Below are 26,014 nucleotides of genomic sequence, written 5' to 3' on the forward strand. Positions count from 1 at the left end.
CACTGACACGTGGACACTGAGGGGTCTGACACACTAGCTTGTGCATGACTGCACAAGGGTGATCTACCAGGCAACTCTCTCTTTCACACGCACACACACACACACACGCACACACACACACACACACACACACGCACATGCACATGCACATGCACATGCACACACACACACACACACACAGATCCACATGCTCCTCAAGGGCTCAGGTGTGACACTCCAGATCAGGTGCATAGATAGCTTTCTCTGGAAGAACAACAGGCATCACTACCACCACCCCTACTACCACCTCCACCACCATAACCACCACCACCACCTCCACCACCACAACCACCTCCACCACCACAACCACCACCACCACCCCCACGACAGTAGCCCACAGACCAACAGGTGAGCACAGAAGAGATAGACAGGTGGTCTTTCCGTGGATGGAGACAGGGAAGAGTGCAGACAGGCCATCTGGGCTGGAAGACAGGGAGAGAAGGATGCATCAGTCTAACCCCAATCCAAGGACGGTGTTAAAGCTGACTCTGAGAGTGAGGAACCCACTTGTCCGGGAGTGCATGGGAGAGCTGCTGGGAACCTTTGTGCTGCTGGTGAGTATAGTCTATGTGGTGTGAATTGGCATTTACTTTGACTTTTGTTACGCAGGTTCAATCACAAATAGAGTGCACGTGATCATTTCAAAATAATATACACAAGATAAGTAAAACACTACAATGTCAATGTAACAGGACATATTGTATCTGTACTGTATAACCCTCTAAATTGTCGATATTAAAACCAGGTGTTGCACTGAGGTTAAATTATATGTGTTGTGTAGAGGTTGCTTGTGTTGATTTACAGACTGTATTAATCTATGATAATGTTATTTATTCATCTGTAATAATGAGACGTATTACCAGAGTTTCTTACCTGACGTGGCTGATTGATACGTTTCTTATATTGTTATCTTATATTATCTCTTTCACATTCGTACTGCAACTTTATTACTTTGTGGGTCATGTACCGGCTCAGATAACTCTGCTTTTATTACAGGCAGTAATTAAGAGTGTTGTGCCTAATTGATGAGATTAGGAGCAAAGAAAGAGGGAAAGGGATTAATAGGGAGTGTTCTTTTTACTGCATATGTTTACTGACTGTCCAGTGAGTGAGTTGGTATGTGCAATATTGATAGCGTGCGTGCGTGCGTGCGTGCGTGCGTGCGTGCGTGCGTGCGTGCGTGCGTGCGTGTGGGTGTGTGGTGACCTTGCTAATAAAGCCACGGAATGCACTTCCTAGAACTGGTTGTCCTGTAGGTTACAGTAACTCTCTTGAGCTCTCTCCCCATTGTCATCCTCTCTCTCCTCCTTTGTGATGTAGTTGTTTGGCTGTTCTGCTGCAGCCCAGGTCAAGACCAGCAGAGAGACCAAAGGCCAGTTCCTATCAGTCAACATGGCCTTCTCTGTGGGAGTCATGTCAGCCATGTACCTCTGCAAGGGTGTCTCAGGTAAACACCAGCTATCTGGCATTCACTCCCACCCTGCCAACCCTCATCCCTCACTCAGTTCCATGTATTATCATAAATGCATAAATATAAATGCAACACACATACTGTACAGTATACAGCCCATTGAAGGCAGTCTGGCCACATTCACCCTCAAACAAATACAACAGTTCAAAGCTTTATTGCATTAGTGTTTTATTATACTCTTTTACCTAAATACCCACACGATTATTCCACCCTCAATGGCAGTTTTGGCAACAGTAACAGATGTAGAGTAGAGGTAATACTGACTGCCCACAGTGCTACACAGTGACTTATGACCATTACTGCAGTCACTCACTGAGCTGAGCACTGTCGTGATTTATAACACACAGCCTCTCCAGAGCTCTGGTGAGTCATCATCATGCATTAGACTGGGACACAGGGAGACACGGCTGAGACCTTGGCCAGAACTCTCCAAAGTCCCATACACCGACACTCTCACTCACAGTAATCAGGGTTAGCGTTGAATGTTAATAGATCATAAACAATATATGTCATGACCCCTTCCCAATCTTATTTCTTTCTCTCCTCTAACCTCCCTATCTCTGCATATCCCCCCTTCCCCCCTCCTCTATCCTTCTCTCTGGCTCTCTCACCCCTCTGTAGGAGCCCACCTGAACCCAGCAGTGTCTCTGAGTTTCTGTGTGTTGGGGAAGTTGTGCTGGTATAAGCTGCTGCCCTACTCCCTCTGTCAGGTGCTGGGAGCGTACCTGGCCTCAGCCCTGGTCTACCTGGTCTACTACGGTCAGTCTCACACACTACGCACACATACACAAACTGTTGGGGAAGCTACTCAGAAAATGTATTTAACTAAATTACCAATTACTTTACAAGCGAAGAAGTTGAACTACACTAAAGCTACCCTTGAGAGAAAGCTAGTTTGTCAAACTAAAGATACTGTACTTTGAAAAAGTAGTTCACTACATCGAAACTACTTCATCCAACACACAACAGTCAGTTAATGAAAGATGTCTAGTCGGTATGAAAGAAACTGAAATGACTGAAACGTCAATGACTGAAAAGTTTGTTTATTCGTACTCTGATAGTTTATTCGTACTCTGCTTTGCCTACTCTTTATCGGACTATCTGCCTACCCATTGACTGTCTACCTGTGTACCGACCCCTGCTATTTGGAATTAAAGACTATTCTTTTGGATTTTAGTTGTTGTCCCTGAGTCGTGCATTTGAGTCCTCTGACTGCGTACTACAGCCATTACAGAAATCACTGAGAAAGATAAAAACAGGTGAGGTGAAGCAAAGTGGGGAGATGGGAAGCAGTGAGGGAATAAATCGTAGGGACTTTGAAAGTTCAATGGCTGGAATAATAGTTAAATATCCTATTTATTTTTTGCTTTTGGGGGTAATATGTAGTAAGTAATGACAGTAGCTCATTGCACTGCTGCACTGCTACATGGCAAAAAAGGAGTTAACTACTGAAAACACTACCAAGCTACAGCAAAATGTAGTTAAACTAATAGTTGAGCTACATGTAGTGGAACGACAGTACTCCCCAACAGTGCATACATATTGACACACACATACTCCAGAGGGTCTCAATCAGAGGAATGTCACCTTACAGTGTAACTCAACTCCAGCTTTTATTGACACTGATAAAGTATCCCATGCATGTCACATACTACCCCCCCCCCCCCCCCCCCCCCCCCCCATCTCTCTCTCTCTCTTTCTCAGAGGCTATAATGGAGTTTAGTGGGGGGGTGTTGACGGTGTATGGTCCTAACGAGACAGCATCCATCTTTGCCACATATCCTTCAGAGCACATCTCTCTCAGCAGCAGCTTCCTGGACCAGGTACTTTCCCTCTCCCTAACAGGGAGAAGGAGTATGAAGTATGTTGTTCTGAAGTATGCTGTTCCCATTGTAAATGTTGGCATGATTTATCATGATATATCACCTATTCTAGCTGTGTTTTGTGTCCTATAGGTGGTGGGCACTGCCATGTTGATGCTGTGTATCCTCCCATTGGATGACCAGAAGAACAGCCCCGCCCCCTCGGCTCTGATCCCACCCATTGTTGCTGTGGTTGTCCTGGGGATTGCCATGTCGATGTCGTCCAATTGTGGTGGCGCAATAAACCCCGCCCGTGACCTGGGGCCACGCCTCTTTACACTGACTGCAGGCTGGAGCACCGAGGTGTTCACGTACGTGACTCGCACACATACACACACACACATACACACACACACACACACACACACACACACACACACACACACACACACACACACACACACACACACATTTGTGCCTTTAAAGAGGCTTTGATATCTCTAACAGCCCCCTATCTCTCTCCCTCTCTCTCTCTCTGTCTGTCTCTTCAGGTGCTATAACTACTGGTTCTGGGTGCCTCTTGTGGCTCCTATGCTAGGGGGATTGGTGGGTTCTTTGATGTACTTGCTCTTTATCCAGTGGCACCTCCCAGACATTGATCCCCCAACAGAACCCCCTTCCTTAACGGACTTCACTGAGGACTGGAGGCAGCTCCCTAAAACCAAGAAGGAGGAGATGGAGCTCAAAATGGCTGCTCTTTAGAGGAGAAGGTTTACTGTTGGAACATGGGTGAGAGGTGTCTGTGTCTAATCATGTCTGACCCACATCCAACCATGTGTGACTGTGGGGTGGCTCATGTCTGATTGTTCAATATGTAATATAATATAATATATGCCATTTAGCTGATGCTTTTATACATTTTTGGTGACCAGTATATGGTCCCAGCGGGAACCATGCTCTCCCAAGTGAGGCCACCTGTTGACAGGAGTAGGTAAACGTACTTCTCTTTCCTGTTGTTGTGAATGCAGCAATGTACAGTATGTTGTTGATCAGGATTGTGAGCCAGCATGTTGGACGGAAGCAGCTATGAAAGGAGAAATAGATGTTCTAGTTTATTCTGTATGCTTTATGATCTGATGGTTGTGCTTCTGATGGTTGTGCTTCATTCATTCATTTCAAGCACTGATTTTTGTCTATTGTTTCATAGAAGTTGCTCATGTTGTATGGACAGTTAATAGGTTTGATGAGATCTGTCAAGTTGATCCTGAAAATAAACAATTATTGTTTTATGCTAAATGAAAAACCTGTATATTTCTTTTGTACACCACAGCAGTTTCAACGTGACCAGGGTCGTCATGTGAAATTGAATCAAACAATAACATCTTGTGACATGATGAGACATGGCCATGGCCTACTGTATTCAGATTGATAATAATATCAAATGTTTCAATTCTCATCTCTCCATTTCCCAGTCATCTGCACCTTGTCTCTCTCTCTCTCTCTCTCTCTCTCTCTCTCTCTCTCTCTCTCTCTCTCTCTCTCTCTCTCTCCATCTAGACCTATTGTAGCATTTCACCTCTGGGGCCTTTAAAATGAGTCCTCTCAAAGAACCAAAGCACCTCACTCCGAAAGACAGTCTTACTGGACATACTGTACGATAGGAGGATTAGAGACAAACAAATACTTTACAAAAAGGTTTGGGACTTTTATGTTGAGGATTCACTTTAGCGGTTGACTGTGTCCAGATTACCAGTGTGTCAGTGTGGAGTATCCATGGTTTTCTGTGTGCTTTAGATGCTTACTTTGGCCCTTTGAATCCATCAGAGATCTTCCAGTAGGCTATCATAGCACACAGGGTTTAGTGTGGGCTTGCAGTTTAACATTTCATTGTATCACATTATTTATTCTATCTATGCTCTGTCTGTCAGTCAGGTAGAGAGTCCTACAGTACCAGCTGTCGAAGCGTGTGTTAACTTTCTCTCTCTCACCCTGCTGGTCAGAGCACCTGTTTGTCAGTGTAGAAGTGTGTGTGTGTGAGAGAGAGATGGGGAAGACACAAGGCTGGTTCAGCAACATGAAGCCCCTGTTCAGAGAGTGTCTAGCAGAGTGTCTGGGAGTCTACATTATGATTGTGAGTATTACTCTTTTAATGTTCTCTTTTGTTCATGTTTTATTGTATTGCTGTGTTTTGGTTTCCTTGCCACGTTGTCATTGTAAATGAGAACCCTTTTATAGTCACTGATGAGTAGATGTTCTCGACCAATTTGCCTGGTTAATCTATGTTTAGTTCATCTATGTTTCAGTTAAAAAGAAGGTGTATGAGTTCATATCAGCACAATAATGTGTATAAATGTGAGGTGGTTCAGACGTTGCATGTGTGTTTACATTCTCCTCTTCATGATCAAACTATCTTTTAGTAATGCATTTATTGTTTATATTATCCTCTTCATCATCAAACTATCTTTTAATAATGTATTTATCATCATGTAAACACATTTAAAACCTTGTGTGGTTACTTCTGTAGTTATTTGGTCTAGGTTCCATGGCCCAAACCATCACTAGTAGGGGGAAGGGGGAATACCTGTCAACTACTTTTGCCTTCTCTTTTGCTACCACCTTTGCCATGTACATCACACGTGGCGTGTCAGGTAAGGGCTCTGGTCTGGTTTGATGGAACATCAGACATTAATTTAGCCTGGTCTCCCCAGATTTGTATAGCAAACATGAGAACGACAGTGATAGGAGTTGGCTAATAGTGTAAACAGACCGGGGGCAACCAGGCTGATATTTATCCTGTAAAAACAAAATATTTGAGGCTGTTATAGAACCTGTGTTAAGTGTACATGTGTTCTCTCTCTCTGTAGGAGCCCAGCTGAACCCTGCTGTCTCGTTTAGTATGTGTGTGTTGGGCAGATTCCAGTGGAGGAAGTTCCCCCTCTACACTCTGTTCCAGCTGCTGGGATCCTTCCTGGGGGCTGCTACCATCTATGCCCTTTACTACGGTAAGTAACTGTGATACACTGGGCTGTTAAGACACAAACACACACGCACACACACACACACAGACTGAGTTATCACAAAACACTACATTCATTAGAAATTGAGTCTATGTGTCTAAGTGAATACTGTATGTAAATGCAACAAAAAAAAAGTTTTAAGTGACATATAGATTTGGGAATAGCAGAAAAAGACAAGAAATTCAATTAAGCCCCACACATCTATATCCTATGCACTGACAAGGTTTTCCAGCACACTCAGCTTTGAACCCTGCTACAGTACACAAGCTTTGTTTGGTTGTTTTGAAGGCAAAGAGGCAAACAGAAAAACACGCACAAAAAGTGCTTTATTAAGGAGTGAAAAAGTAGCATTTTAGAAGATGTGCCATTGTGAATAATAAGATAATACTTCAGTAGTAACAGCACTGCTGTTACAATGAAGCATGTTAACAGGATACGCTGTTTCTCCAAGGTTGTGACCAGGCTATATTTGGGGGCCTATTCACAAGAAAACATACATTAGATATGTGTCTCTCTGATATACTGTGTCTCTCTCTGGTCTGTGTGTGTAGATGCCATCATGTACTACTCCGAGGGGAATCTGACAGTGACTGGTGCCACTGCCACCGCCAGAATCTTTGCCACCTACCCTGCAGACTACCTCAGCATATGGAACGGCTTCATAGACCAGGTGGGTCTCACCTGAGAACACTAACAACTGTATGAGCCTTAAAGGAAGTGTTTCATTCGCTTTATCTGAACATATCTATCCTTTTTGGGAGATACTATGACTATTCAAATGAATATAAATCAAGTGACTTGAGAGAGAATTTGTCACTGAATTGCATTGCACACAGGTCATGGGAAAGGCATGACATTTAGTAACTTCAGTCTGTCTCTCTGATAACTGGACAACAGAGGCACACATCCCAAACCTCCCCTTCTCTACACTACTCTCTGTCTCTAACCATCCCTTTCCCTCTCCCTCCCCTCCCATCCCAGGTGATAGGGACTGCCACTCTACTGGTGTGTTTGTTGTCCTTGGGGGACAAGAGGAACTCTGCGGCCCCTGCCCACTTGGAGCCCCTGATGGCGGGCTTGGCAGTGTTCGTCATTGGCCTGTCCATGGGGGGTAACTGTGGCTACCCCCTTAACCCAGTCAGGGACCTGGGGCCCAGGGTATTCACATACATCGCTGGCTGGGGAGGGGAGGTCTTCAGGTGAGACAACACCCAGTGTGTACACACACACATTCACGCACACACATGCCTTGGTCATTAACAAAATAGGGCAGTTTCATAAGCTGAAAGGCCTACTGTAATGTTCTCTATTCACTGTCTGCTAAACAACGGACATTGACAACTCTCTTTCTCTCTCTCTCTGTCTGTCTCTCTCTCTCACTCTTTCTCTTTCTCTGTCTGTCTGTCTGTCTCTCAGTGCTGGAGGATGGTGGTTCTGGATACCCCTGGTTGCCCCGTTCCTGGGGGCTCTGGTGGGTGCAGCTTTGTACCAACTTTTCATAGAGCTGCACCACCCAGTACTGCAACTAGAGCCCAAAGGACTCTGCCTCAGGAACAAAATGGCTCCCACTCTGGAGGCAGTGGAACTGAGCATGAGCAGTCGGAAACCTTTCCCCAAGGACACTCAGATAGACATAGAGAAGACAGTCCAACTGCAGGAGAAAGTCAACAATGTGTAACTGTCCCTCCCATCTTCTCCCATCCAAACTCCCTCCTTCTATACCTACCTCTCACCCTTCTCCCCTATCCCTCCATTATTTCCCTTCCCACCAATTTGTAAAGTAATGATGATGTAACGTATATGGTTGGTAAGGATGATAATGGTTGTACGATTTTGGCATTGTGTCACACACTGATTCTTTGTGTGTTGAGGTTGTTTTGAAGGAGCTTTTATAAGCCAAGAATAAGAATAAATGAATTGTGAATGATCTGGAGTCAGTTTTTTACTTTGCTCCTGGGAGCTCTCTGGAAAGCCTATGCCAGTATTCCAGCCTCATTAAGTTATAGAAGGAACATCTCATGATTTTATGCGGACAATTTCACTCCAGCTGAATTACCCCAGAAGCATCATTATGCAAATTGTCGAAATAATTGCCCATAAGCGCTCCCCTGTGCAAGGTTATTGTGCGTCTCTGGGCAGATGTTGCGGCTTCATATTGACACTCCCCTGAAAGAACAGCAGAGGGAGCTATACGATACAAATAAAAAGCACATGGCTAGTCGTTGTCCTTTGATAATAATTGTAAACCTGGATATTTTTTGTGAGGCCCCAGTAAAAATGGGTAAGGAAAATGAATGACAGGTACATTTGATAAACATTTGATATAGGTACGTTTATATAAGTACGTTTTGGTATCCAATATAAAACAAATATTATTAGCTAACATTTTCAAAGCAAGACGAAAATCTATGAAGTCTACTTTTTGGTGAGTACATGAAATTTTCAACTTTCATATTTCATATTCCTTTGGCATTGGGCATTGGGCCTATGAAATGAGCGCATTTACTGTAAAATGCGTAGGATGTCCGGGTGGTCGAGGTAAACATCGCCCCTCCTTCCCCTCTCTACCCTCTGGCTGGCCGCACGCACCCTCTCTCACCTCACCAGCATGTCTATTTCCGCGCATCCCTACTAGTGCCTGTATCTTCCTACCTCCGTGGCCTTACTTACGAGGACAATTCGCCTCAACATACCCCAAGAATCAGCATGAACACGGGAAGAGAGATGACAAGGATGTCGCTGTCAGAAATGTGCTCATAGCGTGGACCGGAAAAGGTAGGTTGTTGCTCAGCTAGCCAGCTAATTAAGATAGCTAGTGCCCATCTGATGTACAGTACAGAAGTTGAATGCTAGCCAGGTTATGTCATTCCAGCGGGACTATTGAACGTTGACTGTCTGTGTCGGGGCGAGGAAGGCTCTACTTTCTGTAAACGCGCGCGTTAATTTATACAGACTTATACACCTGCCCCAGCTACTCACGAACTTTTAACTTCTACATAGCAACTAAAATATAAACATGTGATTAACGATACTTTAGAGTATGAAGTTGCTACATGTAGTATACTGTACTGTTATGGCAAAAATAAATAGCCTCCACCATTCCCAAATGATGTGTAAAAAGCAAGCAAACTTGTGAGATTTGGGGAGAACATACATGGCTTTACTGTGTTTGAGTTTGCTTAGATGATGCTTGAACTATAATATCTGTGTAATTATATATATTTTGTTCAATGATGGGGGCAGTAGGTGGAGCCTTGCCATTCATGGCAAAGCCATGTTGCATTTTTCAGCAGGGATTTTGAGGCTCTAATATCCTCAAATTCTTCCACCAGACTCCAGTGAAAGTTGAAAGGAATTCTGACAAGCAGCCAAGAAAGGCGCTTAGATATTCAGTGTGTCCCTGGTGTTTCTCACTCCCCCGCCTGCAAGCCTTGTTCCATAAGGGCACTGCAGTCCATGGGGTAATACAAGAAGCCAGTCACAGAGGGAGGGAGGGATGGAGGGACGGAGGGTGAGAAGTAATAGATGGAGGGGGGTATGGAGACGGAGTGAGAGGGGTGGAAGGGAGGGAAAGAAAGGCCAGGTAGTTTCTCTTGATTTCAAATGCATTGTATTGGCCAGACTCTCTGGCATTCAGCCTAAACTGCTCTTTTTTCTTGTGTTGACCTTTAATTGTGTGTCTACACACACACACACACACACACACATACACACACACTGTACACAGAGAGAGGGAGATAAATAGCAACAGAGAAATAGAGAGAGCAGTAGAGACAGACAGGGGGATAAGGTGAGAGAGGTATACAGTAGAAAGACAGGGATGGGGCAGTGAGATAAATGGGGGGATGGAGAGACAAAGTGAATGTAGCAGAAAGAGATGGAGGTTACAGACAGAGAGGGAGAGGGAGAGGTGGAGGCTGGAGCTGAAAGCTGATCGCTCCCCTTGAGAGAGAGAGCAGCACTTTCTCTGGAGTATTGATTCAGGCCCCACTGCTGCTACCTTTCATCTACTGCCTGTCGACCACCATCTTCTATCTACCACAGCCCATCTTCTGTCTACTGTAGGGCAGAGGCAGCCTGGGGTGCATCTCTCACCCCCCCCCCCCCCCCCCCCGTTCTCCTCTCCTCCATCTGCCTGTAGTCTAACTGATCTACAGCAATGCAAGTCACATTTAAGGCAGTTTTAAAGCTGTCTCTTTGCAAGTAGAGGATAATCCACTGTGGACTGAAAGATTGAAAATGGCCAGACTCATCAGTCAGACTGCGCCACACACACAGACGGATGCTGCTCTCTGCTGAATGTCATTTCCTCATTAGAGCTCAGCCAGAGACGGGTTCTGGTGTGTGTGTGTGTGTGTGTGTGTGTGTGTGTGTGTGTGTGTGTGTGTGTGTGTGTGTGTGTGTGTGTGTGTGGGTGTGTGGGTGGGTGGGTGGGTGGGTGCGTGCGTGCGTGCGTGCGTGTGAGAGAGAGAGTTATTACAGTATGTAAGGCTGGTATTCTCTGCGAGTTATGAGATCTGCCTGTACTGTCGCCTTGCAGTCTGATGTTGTGAGAGGGGCACTAAGCTCACACTGCCTGTCTGACTGTCTCGGAGTCTCCCACTGACCATGTGTTATCATATCACCACTATACTAAGCGTGAATTCAATTAGAAACGACTGAACGCATCTGCATAAGCAGCACCAGATACAGTACTGCTTTCAGATCTCTGATGTGACTGATATCCATATAGCCCCTGTATGTCTAACAGTGAGTTGAGAGTAGTTTTGGAACAGGGGGATCAGTTCCTTTTTTTAAGTTTCTCTCAGGACAGACATCTGCAGAAACCAAACTCACAGTTATAGTTACTCTCATTCACGGCCACTCACAGTAAGTACTTACTGTATATATGGGACTTATACATACACTTATACATTACACAATAACTGGGCTAATTCCAGGTCTTGAAATGTCAGTTGGTCGAGAGTGTGTTTCTAACTCTGAATATCCTGTTGACATCGTTTTTTGGTGTTTTCCCCTTCTCCTCCTCTTCTCTACTCTCTTCTCTCTGCTGCTCCTCCTCCTTCCTCCTTCATCCAATTCATGCTCCCCCCCTCTCGCCATCCTCTTCTCTCCCTCCATCCTTCCTCCTATAGACAGTCCCATGGGCCATAGTGGAGGATCGTTGGCAGAGTGGAGATGTTCAAAGAGAGGCCTCCTCCAGGTCAGTCCTCATTGAGTTCTTCTATCATGAGTAAAAGTAAGGTTTGCACACAGGAGGGAGGCTTTCAAAAGTAAACCAATGTCTTCCAACTAAAATGGATCACGGTAAAACATGTCTATAATATAAACCAAAAAAATGCATTCTCATTGGATGTGGCATTCATATTGGATGTTGTACCTCCTCCGTTTCAAGTGATCCTGTTTCATGCTTTCTGACCCTGGTCTACAGAAGCAACAAGGAGGTAGTATTTCCTATGTGGTTGTGGTCTGGGATAGTTCAGACTGAAGCTACGGTACAGGCTATTGGTCAGTATTGACCGCTGTGTCACCACTGACCAATACAATAAACTGACCGCTGTGTAATGTTGTCTGGTAGATGTTGTATGCAGGACAGTGGGTGAGACAGGTATGCAGAGAGACTGAGACTGGGTACTAAAGGGAATGCTGTTAAATATTAATTTGTTACAGCAAGCCAAGGTCAAGTGCAGACTGCCTGGAGAATTATAGTAGTTTAGTCATGATAACTGTATTGTTTATGTTTACAGAATGTGTGTGTGTGTGTGTGTGTGTGTGTGTGTGTGTGTGTGTGTGTGTGTATGTGTGTGTGTGTGTGTGTGTGTGTGTGTGTGTGTGTGTGTGTGTGTGTGTGCGCTTGCGTGCGTGTGTGCGTGCGTGCGTGCGTATGTGTGTGTGTGTATCAGAGAGATGTGTGTGAATAGACATCAAGTGTGTGTTTAGCAGTCAGGACGTGTCTACTATTGGCACAAGACTCCCCAAAGACTGCACATGCCCAGACACCTGCCTTGCCCAGCCTCTGCAGTGTCCCCTCTCCCCTCCCATACCTTACCAATACTCAGGAAACTGGACTGCTGTGGGAAGCCACATTGGCTCAATATGCCAGCACAGCTGCATGCTCATGTTGCAAGTAGATCCAAGATGGCGCCCAGTTTCTTCTCCGTCTTTTGACCTGTTTCTCTTGCACATCCCTGCAGAGAGGCAGTTGCCCTGACAACTTCAACGGCAGCCTGCTATTGGTTCACACCCTCGGCAAATGGACAGCTTTCGCGATTATGTAATGCAGGAACCGGGCAATGTTTATGTTATTGGCGCCAGGGAAGGCACCAAGGAGATGGTTTTGCGTCTGAAATTGATATCCATTAATTATGGTTGCATACTGTGTTTGACAGATATCTGTTGTTTTGATGAGCAATATTTCCAAATACACCAATGTAACTGTTGGATAACTGAAAGCCCTAACTGAAAGTTACATTATACATTCAAATACTAGGTCTAATGAAGTTAATTGTATTTTCGCTATAAGCAAACTCGTATCTGCTACCAAAACCATGAACAACCATGGGCAAACAAGGGGCTATACGATGTAACTTTAAATCATAAAGCCATTTTCGCCAGGTAACTGTATTAGACCGACATATTGTATACAGTTATATGGACTACTGTAGCACTCCTCATTTGCAGTATCGGTAATTGTCAGCGTCAGCAGTGCAGTAATAGCGACATGAAGGCACCGCTTACAGCATCACAGAGAATGGAGCTGGCAGGACAACATCATAGCGAATGACCTCAGCGTTTCTGCGGCAGGGGAGGGAAAACGAGAGAGAGGGGAGGAGAGAGAGAGAGAGTGAGAGAGAGAGTGGGAGAGTGAGAGAGAGAGTGGGAGAGCGAGAGCGAGAGAGGAGAGCGAGAGCGGGCGGCAATAATGGGATGAGTCGGGACGGGACGGACCGGAGAGAGTTGCGCAGCTTGTCTCCGCGAGGTGGTGAGCGGAAGCATGGGCACCTAACTGCCCGTAAACGATCATTTAAAAGTGCCGTTAGGTTTGAAAAGTCAAAATGACTATTCCGAAAGACATTCCCGAAAAGTGGTTCCCTATCGTTCTTCCCCTACACCGGAAGAAACAGCAAGGACTCGATGCTGCTAAAGCGAAAAAGAAAGGGACAGGTACTTCTGTGTTCAACTCTTGTGTCATTGATCTGTTTGCATAGGATGCGTAGCCTAGTCTTGTGTGTGTAGCCTGTTTGTTTCTGTCCGCAGTCAAGTTAAATGGATGGAAACTGCGTTTGATGCGTCTGATTTGCCATTATGACCATGGAACATCCTAATGTTGTCCGATCAGTAAAGCAACTCCATCTTGTGTGTTGTCTGACCACAGACTTGGATGCATCCTTTGTTATGTGAATAAACCATTCCACATACTCTCCTCATCTGTGCATCAGTCTTCATTCCCATTTGCCCCATCACTCACTCACTGAAGTGTTTTTCACACCCCAGTCTCCTAATCACTAGTAGATATTAGCTCTGTGTCCATTTACACCCACTGCTGTCACTGACCATCACCAGCAGTTTTACTCCTCTGACCTTGTACTATTAGTGCCCTAGATATTGTGTGTGTGTGTGTGTGTGTGTGTGTGTGTGTGTGTGTGTGTGTGTGTGTGTGTGTGTGTGTGTGTGTGTGTGTGAGTGAGAGAGAGAGAGAGAGTGTGTGTGTGTGTGTGTGTGTGTGTATGTGTGTGTGTGTGTGAGTGAGAGAGAGAGAGAGAGAGTGTGTGTGTGTGTGTGTGTGTGTGTGCATCAGCGCGTGCATATTTGTGTGTGTGTGCGTCAATCACTAGTCTACTTCTATGACCTTGTGCGTGTGTCTGTGCGTGAGGGCCTGTGTGTATCTAGTGTGTACTCATGGGTCTGTGCTCCACTAACTCTTATACTGCCTCCCACACGGCACCAGTCAGACCTTGACCATAACCATCATGAGGAGAATGGAGATTAGAACTTCATTGAACTTCATATGCCATTTTTGTCGAACATTCTGACGTATTCAAACGGATGACATCACCAAGGGTCCTGTAACTGCAACATTCCAACAAATTATCATTCTAATAAGATTTCAAATGTCATATTCTCTCTCCAACACCAACTGTCATTTCTCATTTGACCAGTCCTACAGCAGTTTGTTTGATTTCAGCTTTGTCATGAAGTTTGGGTGTTTCAGTGATTCTGTGTTTTTAGTTAGTGTTGTTCAACCTCTACGCTCACTGGTGCGGTATAGAGATGCATTTCAATCAATTGATCGATTAGATTGCATTCATGTAGAGCTTTTTAACATCGCCAGTTTCACAGAATGCGGCACAACAGCAAAACATTCAAAGGTGGAATTGCTGGTCATAATGCAGATTTACTGTATATGAATCAGATGACAGTTGTGAATGATAGTTAATGACAGTGTTGATCTGAGTGCCTTTGTGCTGTATGTGAGTGATGTCCTTGTCTGAGAGGCCAGGTCGCTGAGATACTGATCAATCCTACAGGCGCCAACCACCATCTCACTCGTGTGTGTTGTGTGTGTGTGTGTGTGTGTGTGTGTGTGTGTGTGTGTGTGTGTGTGTGTGTGTGTGTGTGGTGATCTTTAATGGGATCAGCCAGTCTTACTCTGGTGTAAGTGTGTCCTTGTTATTCTTCCTGCTTCCCTAAATGTCTCTAATGGTGAGGGAGGCAAATTAGATCATGTGTGGACTGAAATGTCACCACAAGGACATTTTGTAACAGAAAAACATAGCAGGACCTCTTGTTCTGGGAAGTTGAAGATGTAATTCATTTTAAACAGTAGAACAATAATTCACATTCATTCCCCCTCAGGCCTCAGGACATTTGAACTGACCACAGTCAAGCATATGTGGTTATATGTGTCAACATATTTCTCTTATATAGCATATAATGGTTTGTGCAGTTATGAAAATAGACATTCACACAGGATAGATGAGGTAGATGGGTAAGCGATAAAATGTGTGTGTGTGTGTGTGTGTGTGTGTGTGTGTGTGTGTGTGTGTGTGTGTGTGTGTGTGTGTGTGTGTGTGAGCGAGCAAGCAAGCGTGAGTGAGTGAAGGGAGTCATGGGGTGAGTCAAGGACATGTGCCGTCATAGAGTGAAAGAGAGAGAGGGAGAAGAGAGGGAGAAGAGAGGGAGAGGGGTGTTAAAGATACAGAGAGGGTGAGAGGAACAAATACAGACAAGGGGGAGAAGAAGAGAGCTCTCTTCTTGATTAGCCTCACTATTTTAACAACACAGATCCATCCATCCTGCCTCCACTCACATACTGTCTCTCTAAGAGGATGCTAATCATTATTGCTTGCAAGATCACTTACACACACACACACACACACACACACACACTTTATCGCTTACCCATCTACCTCATCTATCCTGTGTGAATGTCTATTTTCATAACTGCTGTATTAGGCTACTGTATAGATGGTCTGAGATGAGTACTGACATAGATGACATATGTAATCATCTCCCTCTGCTGCAGCTGTCCCAGTAATCAAGGTTTATAGGTTTATATTGGCCTGCTGCGTAGCTCCGGCTGGTGCTGAGGCTGGCATAGGTCTGCTGGTGCCCTTGAGGCTGACAGGGCTGTATAAATGCTTAATGGACCAGGCAGAGAGACACTCACAGGTTTGGACTGGATCTAGCTTGCGCTGAGGCTGGCACTGCGGCTGGTGGCAGGATGGGCTTTGACGGAAGGTTAGGGTTGGCAGGCCGTAGTCTTCTGCATGCCAATGTGTTCTGGGGATGGGCGGGGGGTGGGAGGGTTAATGCAGGATTGGCACACTCACAGAGAGAGGCTGGCACAGATACCAATCAGCCATGTGCCCCAAGTAAACAATATATAACGACCTTCAAATAGCCTAGATGCAGGCAGAGTGCGCAGAAGAGAGAGAGAGATGTAGGGATGGGGATAGAATCCTCTCTCTGTGTACAGAGGTTGAGCTCAGATACCATTGTGTGGGCAGATATCAAACAGCATCAACCATAGTCAACTCAGACATGTGCACAGGCCCTCTAGCTGGCTACACTACTAGTCGATAGATATTAATATAGTATGGATGTTCTTATTACAGTAGCAGATCTCTGAGCTTGGGAGTTTTAGATACTGTGTCCATGCCCTATAGCCCTAATATAGGCCTCCCCTAACCCTGCCACCCTAACCCTGCCACCCTACCTCCCTAACCCTGCCACCCTAACCCAGCCACCCTACCTCCCTTACCCTCCCACCCTAACCCTGCCACCCTAACCCTCCCCCCTAACCCTACCTCCCTAACTGTCCCTCCCTAACCCTGCCACCCTAACCCTCCCCCCTAACCCTACCTCCCTAACTGTCCCTCCCTAACCCTGCCACCCTAACCCTGCCACCATACCTCCCTAACCCTGCCACCATACCTCCCTACCCCTGTCACCCTACCTCCCTAACCGTCTCTCCCTAACCCTGCCACCCTAACTCTGCCACCCTCCCTCCCTAACCCTGCCACCCTAACCCTGCCACCCTACCTCCCTAACCCTGCCACCCTAACCCTGCCACCCTACCTCCCTAACCCTGCCACCCTAACCCTGCCACCCTCCCTTCCTAACCCTGCCACTCTAACCCTACCTCCTAACCCTCCTTCCCTAACCCTGCCACCCTAAGACTATTCTGCTGATGTCCCCCAGATGTTTATAGACATACAGAATGGGCGCTGACACAGAGCCCTACGCCTAGGGAACTGGTACAGTTCACACATCTGAGCTGTTGGAGTGAGCTACACAGCCTGAAGGCACATAATAAGGTTTGGTGAAGTCTTGTTAGATGATATGGCATCTCCATCTCCACAAGCCTGTAGTTGATCATACTCTATCTCTGTACATGGATGTAGCAATACAAGTTGATGCTCTGGGAATGCATGTGAGTGAACTGAAGTGTGACTTCACTGTGCACCAAAGTGTTTTTGTATATTCAGGTGATGAGTATATATGAGTGATTATGAGAGATGAGTGTTGGCAAGTCAGATGCGGCTGACACTATTTCTCGGGAGGCTCAAGACGAGACAGGAAACCACAGCAAATGGACGGGGAGGGTGTGTGTGTGTGTGTGTGTGTGTGTGTGTGTGTGTGTGTGTGTGTGTGTGTGTGTGTGTGTGTGTGTGTGTGTGTGTGTGTGTGTGTGTGTGTGTGTGTGTGTGTGTGTGTGTGTGTGTGTGTGTGTGTGTGTGTGTGTGTGTGTGGATTCCTCCCCCTGTAGCAGGTCTCAACTCCTCAGAGGACAGGAGCTGTGTGGTCTGTGTGTGGTTTGACATTCATGTGCAGGAGATTTATATATATGAGTGCATCCTTTTTGAGTGATACATGCTGCTGTGTGTGTGTGCGTGTGTGTGTGTGTGTATTTCATATCGGTATTCTTAGCCTGGTGTATCGTTCTCTATTGGGGGATTTCAGATGAGAGTTGCTCCTTCTCTCCATCTTTAGTACTGAGAACTTCACTCACACCTCATACACTTTTTTCACACTTTATTTGGCAGGGCAGGGCAGGCCCATCTAGTGCACACAATTGTGTGTGTGTGTGTGTGTGTGTGTGTGTGTGTGTGTGTGTGTGTGTGCGTGTGTGTGTGTGCCTGCTTGCGTGTGGACTTTTGTGCTGTGCTCTGGTTAAACAGGGTAGTCATTTCATTTTTAAAAGCTCTCTCATCAATATTAGAGGAGATAGAGGTGGGGATGGGGAGAGGGAGGGGGGTAGTGGAGAGTCTCTCAAACATCACTGCATCAGCACAAAACACTCAGAAAGACCCCAAAAACAGAGAGTGAGAGAGAGACAGAGACAGAAAGGGAGAGGCAGGAGAAAGGGAGAGCAAAAATATTCTCTTGATATTAAGAGTGAGGATTTGGGGAAATGGCAGGAAATAGAAGTAATAGGCCTTGTCTTTTCTGCTTGTGCAAATTTATTGGTGTTTTGTGCCCTGTTGGTGTAAAACAGCTGATTAACTAATTTGTTATTGCCTGCAAAGTTCTAGTCATCATATGTGGTTATCTATGTGTTTCCTGAGTGTGAATGAATGACCCAGGGTTCTCTCTCTCACGCACACACACACACACACACACACACACACACACACACACACATACACTCTTCAGTGGTGAGTAAACACTGTTTGGCTCTGGTCTGGGCTGCATGTCTGGTCAGTAATGGACAAAGGCACCAGCCAAATGAGAGCTTATTACTGAAAGACTATAATTGACTTTCTGTCAGATGTGTTGTGTGTGTGTGTGTGTGTGTGTGTGTGTGTGTGTGTGTGTGTGTGTGTCTGTGTGTGCGTGTGTGTTTGCGTGTGTGTTTGCGTGTGTGTTTGCGTGTGTGGGTTGCATTGATTTGGACATAAATCCAAGTTTCGACATCAGGCCTCATCCTCTTTCCATCCCTCTTTCTCTCTCTTTCTCTCTCTTTATCTCTCCCTCGTGTATTCTCCCTCAGTGGAGGGAGGCTTGGTTGTCGGGGTGATATGGATGAATAAATGATATTGATTCAGGTCTGACTAATCGCCCAATCATATACACCATCACATAAACAGGCGTGCATTGTGTTTTCATCAAAGTTGTGTTGTCTCATAGTTGTGTGACTGTGTTTCTTCAGAGGAGGAGAGGAGGGTCCGGGCCAATGACAGAGAATATAACGAGAAGTTCCAGTACGCTGTAAGTATGTGTGTGTGTGTGTGTGTGTGTGTGTGTGTGTGTGTGTGTGTGTGTGTGTGTGTGTGTGTGTGTGTGTTTGCATGCTCCAAAATGCTGCTCCAAAGTGCTTTAACCTCTCTCTCTTTCTCCCTCCCTCCCTCCCTCCCTCCCTCTCTCCCTCTCTCTCTCTCTCAGAGTAACTGTATTGTGACATCAAAGTACAACGTCATCACCTTTCTGCCCGTCAACTTGTTTGAGCAGTTCCAGGAAGTGGCCAACACCTACTTCCTCTTCCTGCTCATACTGCAGGTGAGTGAAGGAAGTACAGAAGAGAGATTCAGCAGGAGGGGGGAGAGAGGAGGAGAGCAGTGGGTGGGAGGGAGGGAGGGAGGGAAAAGAGAGTCCGGGGGAGATGGAGAGATGAAGGTTTGAGGAAGGTAGATGGGGATGGAGGGAGGTATAGGTTTGAGGAAGGTAGATGGGGATGGAGGGAGGTATAGGTTTGAGGAAGGTAGATGGGGATGGAGGGAGGTATAGGTTTGAGGAAGGTAGATGGGGATGGAGGGAGGTATAGGTTTGAGGAAGGTAGGCAGGGCAGAGGGAGGGAGGCTGAAGGGGGGATGGTGTAGATGAGGGGCTATCAGCTATCAGCTTACAGTGCACCACACTGAAGGACATGGATTTGTTAAAGAGTGAGGATACAGTATACTTCACTCTGCTCTCCCTTTCAACAAGCTAACGCAGGTTTTTGTAATGAAAGACCTCTCGCTTTCTCTCTCTCTCTCTCTATCAATCGTAAGCACATATTCACATTCCCTCTCCCCCTCTCTCCTTTCTCCACCTCTGGAAGTTACATTTTGAAATGTTCACAATAAGGTGTGTGTTTTCAACTCACCAATCCCTCTCTCTCTCTCTCTCTCTCTCTCTCTCTCTCTCTCTCCCTCTACTGTAGTTGATTCCTCAGATCTCGTCTCTCTCCTGGTTCACCACCATAGTGCCTTTAGTTCTGGTGCTGAGTATCACTGCAGTGAAGGACGCTACAGATGACTATGTGAGTGGCTGTTATACACACACACACACACACACACACACTACATCTCTGCAGTTAAGGTTGCCACCGATTACTAGTATCGATTACGCAAACAAAGAGCAACCTGACAACCCTACACAAAAGACACAAAACCAAAATCTGCAGGACATGAAACAAATGCTTCACAACACTGACCGGCCAGTCACCCATATCAACCAATGTAAACTGTGTCTCCTGCAGTTTCGTCACAAGAGTGACAACCAGGTGAACAACCGCCAGTCTCAGGTCCTCATCCACGGCTCGTAAGTCTCTAATTATCACCCTCGATTATCACTTTGCTCTTGGTCACTGGTCATATGGATCATTGATTATCACTATGCACAGTGCTGATCACCCGATTACTGTACATGTGATTGATCACAGGGTTTTTCTCTCTTCTGCTCTGTTTGTCAATACTCCCCCCCCCCCCCTTTCTCTCTCACTCTCACTCTTTCAGTCTTCAGAAAGAAAAGTGGATGAATGTTCGAGTGGGTGACATTATTAAACTGGAGAACAACCAGTTTGTGGCAGTAAGTCACTAACACTCAGCATGATATACTGTAGTACACTCTCTCACACACACACACACACACACACACACACACCAATAAACAACATTTGCAACGCCTTATACACTCACCGGCCACTTTATCAGGTACACCTTGCTAGTACCAGGTTGGACCCCCTTTTGCCTTCAGAACTGCCTTAATTCTTTGTGGCATAGATTCAACAAGGTGCTGGAAACATTCCTCAGAGATTTTGGTCCATATTGACATGATAGCATCACGCAGTTGCTGCAGATTTGTCAGCTGCACATCCATGATGCGAATCTCCCATTCCACCACATCACAAAGGTGCTCTATTTAATTGAGATCTGGTGACTGTGGAGGCCATTGGAGTACAATTAACTCATTGTCATGTTCAAGAAACCAGTTTGAGATGATTTGAACTTTGTGACATGGCGCGTTATCCTGCTGGAAGTAGCCATCAGAAGATGGGTACACTGTGGTCATAAAGGGATGGACAGGGTCAGCAACAATACTCAGGTAGGCTGTGGCGTTTAAACAATGCTCCATTGGTACTAAGGGGCCCAAAGTGTGCCAAGAAAATATCCCCCACACCATTACACCACCACCACCAGCCTGAACTGTTGATACAAGGCAGGATGGATCCATGCTTTCATGTTGTTTACGCCAAATTCTGACCCTACCATCTCTCATGTCGCAGTAGAAATCGAGACTCATTAGACCAGGCAACGTTTTTCTAAACTTCTATTGTCCAATTTTGGTGAGCCCATGCGAATTGTAGCCTCAGTTACCTGTTCTTAGCTGACAGGAGTGGCACCCGGTGTGGTCTTCTGCTGCTGTAGCCCATCTGCTTCAAGGTTCGACGTGTTGTGCGTTCAGAGATGGTCTTCTGCAAACCTTGGTTGTAACGAGTGGTTATTTGAGTTACTGTTGCCTTTCTATCATCTCGAACCAGTCTGGCCATTCTCCTCTGACCACTGGCATCAACAAGGCATTTTCGCCCAGAGAACTGCCGCTCACTGGATATTTTCTCTTTTTCGGACCATTCTCTGTAAACCCTAGAGATGGTTGTGCGTGAAAATCCCAGTAGATCAGCAGTTTCTGAAATACTCAGACCAGCCCGTCTGCAACAACCACCAACAACCATGCCACGTTCAAAGTCACTTAAATCACCTTTCTTCCCCATTCTGATGCTCGGTTTGAACTTCAGCAGGTCGTCTTGACCATGTCTACGTGCCTAAATGCATTGAGTTGCTGCCATGTGATTGGCTGATTAGATATTTGCGTTAACGAGCAGTTGAACAGGTGTACCTAATAAAGTGGCCAGTGAGTGTATATTGTAGATGTGATTGGTAGGCCTCTGTTTATTGGTATAGTTTGATACATTCAGCTGTGCACTTTTAATTAACACTATTTCATGCTGCTTTCAAAGGCTTGCAGACAACAAAAGATTTCCTAATTTAAAGTTCTAACAGTATGCCTCTGGCACTATACACAGATGTTAGCTATACTACTACTAGCCTACTAGCAATGTTGTTTTAGTGATGCTAACTGGCTACCACTGTATCATCAATGTCTTGTTAGCATTTGTTAGCGAATGCTAATGCTGCTGTTGTATTAGCAAGGCTCTTTTAGCGGATGCTAACCCCAGCTGTCTCTCTGTAGGCTGACCTGCTCCTGTTGGCTAGCAGTGAACCTCATGGGCTGTGTTACATTGAAACCGCAGAGCTAGACGGGTGAGAATACACACTGCTGTACAGTATAATACAATCAAATAAAACACACAATAACTGTGTATACAACCTCCCAATACTCTGTGTTCTTCTGCAGGGAGACCAATATGAAGGTACGCCAGTCTCTATCAGTGACCTCAGAGCTGGGAGACCCCAATAACCTGGCCACGTTTGATGGTAGGCCCCCCCCCCCTTCTCCTTCTCTCTGTCTTTTCTTCACACAATGTCCATCGTTTCACACCACTTAGGTCAGCAGGTTTGCTCTGCAACTGAACACTTAGCACCCACCGTCGCACACACACACACACACACACACACACACACACACACACACACACACACACACACACACTGCCTTCTCTTCCCTCCCTCGTCAGCACTTAACACCCCACAGCCTCTCCACCCGCCCACAGACACACACAGTCAAACACAGACTCTTCGTCAGCATGGAACACCCACACACCCACTCCTCACCTGCTCTGCAGAATAAGCATTACTGCAGCAATCCATCCCACACATTGCTTCCTATCAGGTTTCTACTGTAGCTGGTGTGTGTGTGTTTGGGTTTGTGTGTGTGTGTGTGTGTGTGTGTGTGTGTGTGTGTGTGTTAAACCGATCTATGCAAGGTTGCACTGTTGCTGATATACTGATGTTAAAGGTGATGTTTCACCTGTGCAGGTGAGGTGGTGTGTGAGCCGCCCAATAACAAGCTGGACCGTTTCTGTGGGACTCTCTATTGGAGAGACAGTAAATGCAGCCTGAGCAACCAGAACATGCTGCTACGAGGCTGTGTCCTCCGCAACACTGAGACCTGCTACGGCCTTGTCATATTCGCAGGTGCGTGCGTGTGTGTGTGTGTGTGTGTGTGTGTGTGTGTGTGTGTGTGTGTGTGTGTGTGTGTGTGAGCATGTGGGCGTGGGTGTGGGCAGGCGCGCGTGCTTGCGTGTGTGTACGTGTGTGCGTGTCTCTGACCCTCTCTCCATGTCTCTGAGCCAGGTCCAGACACCAAGCTGATGCAGAACAGCGGTCGCACCAAGTTTAAACGAACAAGCATCGACCGTCTGATGAACACCCTGGTCCTCTGGGTAGGAAATCCCAAATCTCTCAACTTTTATGAGCTCATCCTTTTTTTTTTTTTTTAATTGGGTGCTTTGTGCCTTAACCATGACTTCTTCCTCCACCTTGTCAGATCTTTGGTTTTCTGGTGTGTATGGGGGTGATCCTGGCGGTGGGGAACGCCGTATGGGAGAGAGAGGTGGGCTCCCTGTTCCAGAGCTACCTCCCATGGAACCTCCCCGTCGACAACTTCCTCTTCTCCGCCTTCCTCTCCTTCTGGTCCTACGTCATCATCCTCAACACTGTGGTACCCATCTCCCTCTATGTCAGGTAATAAGCCCTCTATGTCTGGTAACAACTCTCTATGTCAGGTAATAAGCCCTCTATGTCTGGTAACAACCTCTCTCTCAGGTAATAAGAACCTTTTTGTCTGGTAATGATTTCTCTAAGTCAGTTAATAAGCCCTCGATGTCTGGTAACGACCTCTCTAAGTCACATCATCGACAAAAATACTTCCATTACATGTCCTTTAGAATACAGTGACTCCTCTCTTAGTCAGAGAACAGTGAGAGCAGGAGAATAAGCAATGAGGAAACCAGTGAGTCAGGCCTGATGCGTCAAGCCTTTATTTACAAGACACAACAAGACACAACTCCTCCACTTGTTTTTCGGCCAATTCCAGTATCTGATTTGCATCACCTTTGCTATGAACTTTGTTTTCTCATATTGTTCTTTATTGTTGATCTTGCTTTTACCCTTTTTTTCATTTGTTGTGTTGACGGTTTGTTTGTTTCGTTTGTTCACGTTGTCCTCAGAGAGCACCCCCATCAGGTAAGAAAGAGAGCTGCGGCTGTGTCCCCCAAAAGAAAGCCAATGCACCTATCCCACCCTCGGATGATTCTTTACACCCCTAAATCCTAAACTCGCCCACTAGCAGCCTATGAAGTGTACTGAGTCCTGACTGGAACACTAAAGTGTGACTAATGTTATTGTGTGGTACTGACTCATACTAATATATGTGTATGACATCATCACACTACTGTTGCTTTTCATTATACTATTGTGCCCGTCTTTGTTATGGGCGTATATGTGTCACGTGACTGTTGGCCTGCAATATCAATATATCCACGAGGAATCTTCCGCTAGAGAATTTAGATCACCACTCACATTTCTCTCCCCCACCCCCCTCTTTCTTTTTCCTCCCCTCTCTCTCTCTCTCTCTCTATTTCCCTCTCTCTCCCACCCTCTCTCTCTCTGTCTCAGTGTGGAGGTTATTAGGCTGGGACATAGTTACTTTATTAACTGGGACAGGAAGATGTTTTGCCCGCGGTGCTGTACAGCGGCTGAGGCTAGAACCACCACTCTCAATGAGGAACTGGGGCAGGTGGGTCACACACACTGGTGACATAGAAATGACTCTCACATGCATGTTTAACTCTGAATTATTATTTGTCCAACAGTCCAGTCACGTTTCAAGTGCGCATTACTTTAAGACCCTGTGAAAGGTGCTTTATTCATGTTAATCGTTCAATTTAGGTGGAGTACATCTTCAGCGACAAGACTGGAACTCTTACTCAGAACATAATGAGCTTCAACAAGTGCTCTATCAATGGACATGCCTATGGTACATAAGTACAGTACACACACACACACACACACACACACACACAAACACACACACACACACACACACATACACACATGTATACACACATTGAACATCCTTGTGGTGCTGGTGAGCTCTGATTGTAAGTGTGTGTGTTTGATTCTCAGGTGAGGTGATGGACACACTAGGAACACAGCCAAAGGTAATATATGATTCTCACTTCCCCCAAACACACGCACACACACACACACACACACACACACACACTGGCACTGTGCACTAGTTTATTACCTTGAGTACCCATCTCTCTCTCTCTTTCTCTCTCTCTCTCCAGAGGTTGGACTTCTCCACGTTCAACCCCCTGGCGGACCCAGGGTTTTGTTTCTATGACGATGCTCTGCTGGAGTCTGTGAAGCTGGGAGACCCCCACACTCATGAGTTCTTCCGTCTGCTGTCACTCTGTCACACAGTGATGAGTGAGGAGAAGAGCGAGGGTGAGAGAGAGAGAGAGAGAGAGATGGAGGGAAGAAGAAGATGGGGAAGATGGATGAAGAGAGAGATACGGGATAGTAGAGGGAGAGAAGGGGAATGGGCATAGAGGAGGAAGTCATGTAGAAATGTCTTCAAAGCAAAATGTGTTTGTAAATAACTTAAATATAATCTCTCTCTCTCTATCTCCCTCTCTACCTCCCTCTACCCCTCCATGTCTCTGTCCCTCTACTGTAGGAGCGCTGGTGTACAAGGCTCAGTCACCAGATGAGGGGGCTTTGGTGACGGCGGCTCGTAACTTCGGCTTCGTGTTCCGTTCTCGGACCCCTGGGACGGTGACGGTGACTGAGCTGGGACGCCCCGTCACTTACACACTTCTGGCTATACTGGACTTCAACAACATACGGAAGAGGATGTCTGTTATAGGTACACACACACACATACACACACACACACACACACACACACACACACACACACACACAAACATTGTGTCACTCCACCATGCTGGA

The 26,014-nt window shown here is 46.0% G+C and overlaps 3 protein-coding genes across 3 annotated transcripts in view; all 3 read left to right on the forward strand.

The window, feature by feature from the left end:
• Positions 1-482: 482 nt before the first annotated feature.
• aqp10a (aquaporin 10a) lies at positions 483-4,526 on the forward strand (the record flags this gene model as incomplete). The annotated part of the gene is made up of 6 exons (XM_083678645.1): positions 483-593; positions 1,360-1,486; positions 2,132-2,269; positions 3,215-3,333; positions 3,466-3,683; positions 3,864-4,526. 6 exons carry the CDS (start codon positions 483-485, stop codon positions 4,072-4,074), a joined length of 924 nt encoding a protein of 307 aa, XP_083534771.1. The 3' UTR covers positions 4,075-4,526.
• A 1,626-nt stretch (positions 4,527-6,152) lies between these two features.
• On the forward strand, positions 6,153-8,075 carry LOC310810834 (aquaporin-10-like). The gene is made up of 4 exons (XM_083678690.1): positions 6,153-6,314; positions 6,881-6,999; positions 7,311-7,528; positions 7,746-8,075. Exons 1-4 carry the CDS (start codon positions 6,209-6,211, stop codon positions 8,005-8,007), a joined length of 705 nt encoding a protein of 234 aa, XP_083534816.1. The 5' UTR covers positions 6,153-6,208; the 3' UTR covers positions 8,008-8,075.
• A 5,309-nt stretch (positions 8,076-13,384) lies between these two features.
• Positions 13,385-26,014, forward strand: part of atp8b2 (ATPase phospholipid transporting 8B2) — a gene marked incomplete at its 5' end in the record, with an annotated part of 22,649 nt that continues 10,019 nt past the window's right edge. Inside the window, 16 exons of the mRNA XM_083678721.1 lie at positions 13,385-13,493; positions 18,985-19,043; positions 19,218-19,331; positions 19,975-20,073; positions 20,293-20,354; positions 20,549-20,621; positions 22,284-22,354; positions 22,449-22,528; positions 23,030-23,188; positions 23,348-23,436; positions 23,541-23,737; positions 24,671-24,791; positions 24,944-25,031; positions 25,181-25,215; positions 25,348-25,507; positions 25,740-25,928. Of these exons, the coding sequence (XP_083534847.1) occupies positions 13,385-13,493; positions 18,985-19,043; positions 19,218-19,331; positions 19,975-20,073; positions 20,293-20,354; positions 20,549-20,621; positions 22,284-22,354; positions 22,449-22,528; positions 23,030-23,188; positions 23,348-23,436; positions 23,541-23,737; positions 24,671-24,791; positions 24,944-25,031; positions 25,181-25,215; positions 25,348-25,507; positions 25,740-25,928 (1,705 nt within the window). The remainder of the gene's footprint in view (positions 13,494-18,984; positions 19,044-19,217; positions 19,332-19,974; positions 20,074-20,292; positions 20,355-20,548; positions 20,622-22,283; positions 22,355-22,448; positions 22,529-23,029; positions 23,189-23,347; positions 23,437-23,540; positions 23,738-24,670; positions 24,792-24,943; positions 25,032-25,180; positions 25,216-25,347; positions 25,508-25,739; positions 25,929-26,014) is intronic.

Source organism: Argentina silus (genome assembly GCF_951799395.1).
Source record: "Argentina silus genome assembly, chromosome: 10".
NCBI lineage: Eukaryota > Metazoa > Chordata > Actinopteri > Argentiniformes > Argentinidae > Argentina > Argentina silus.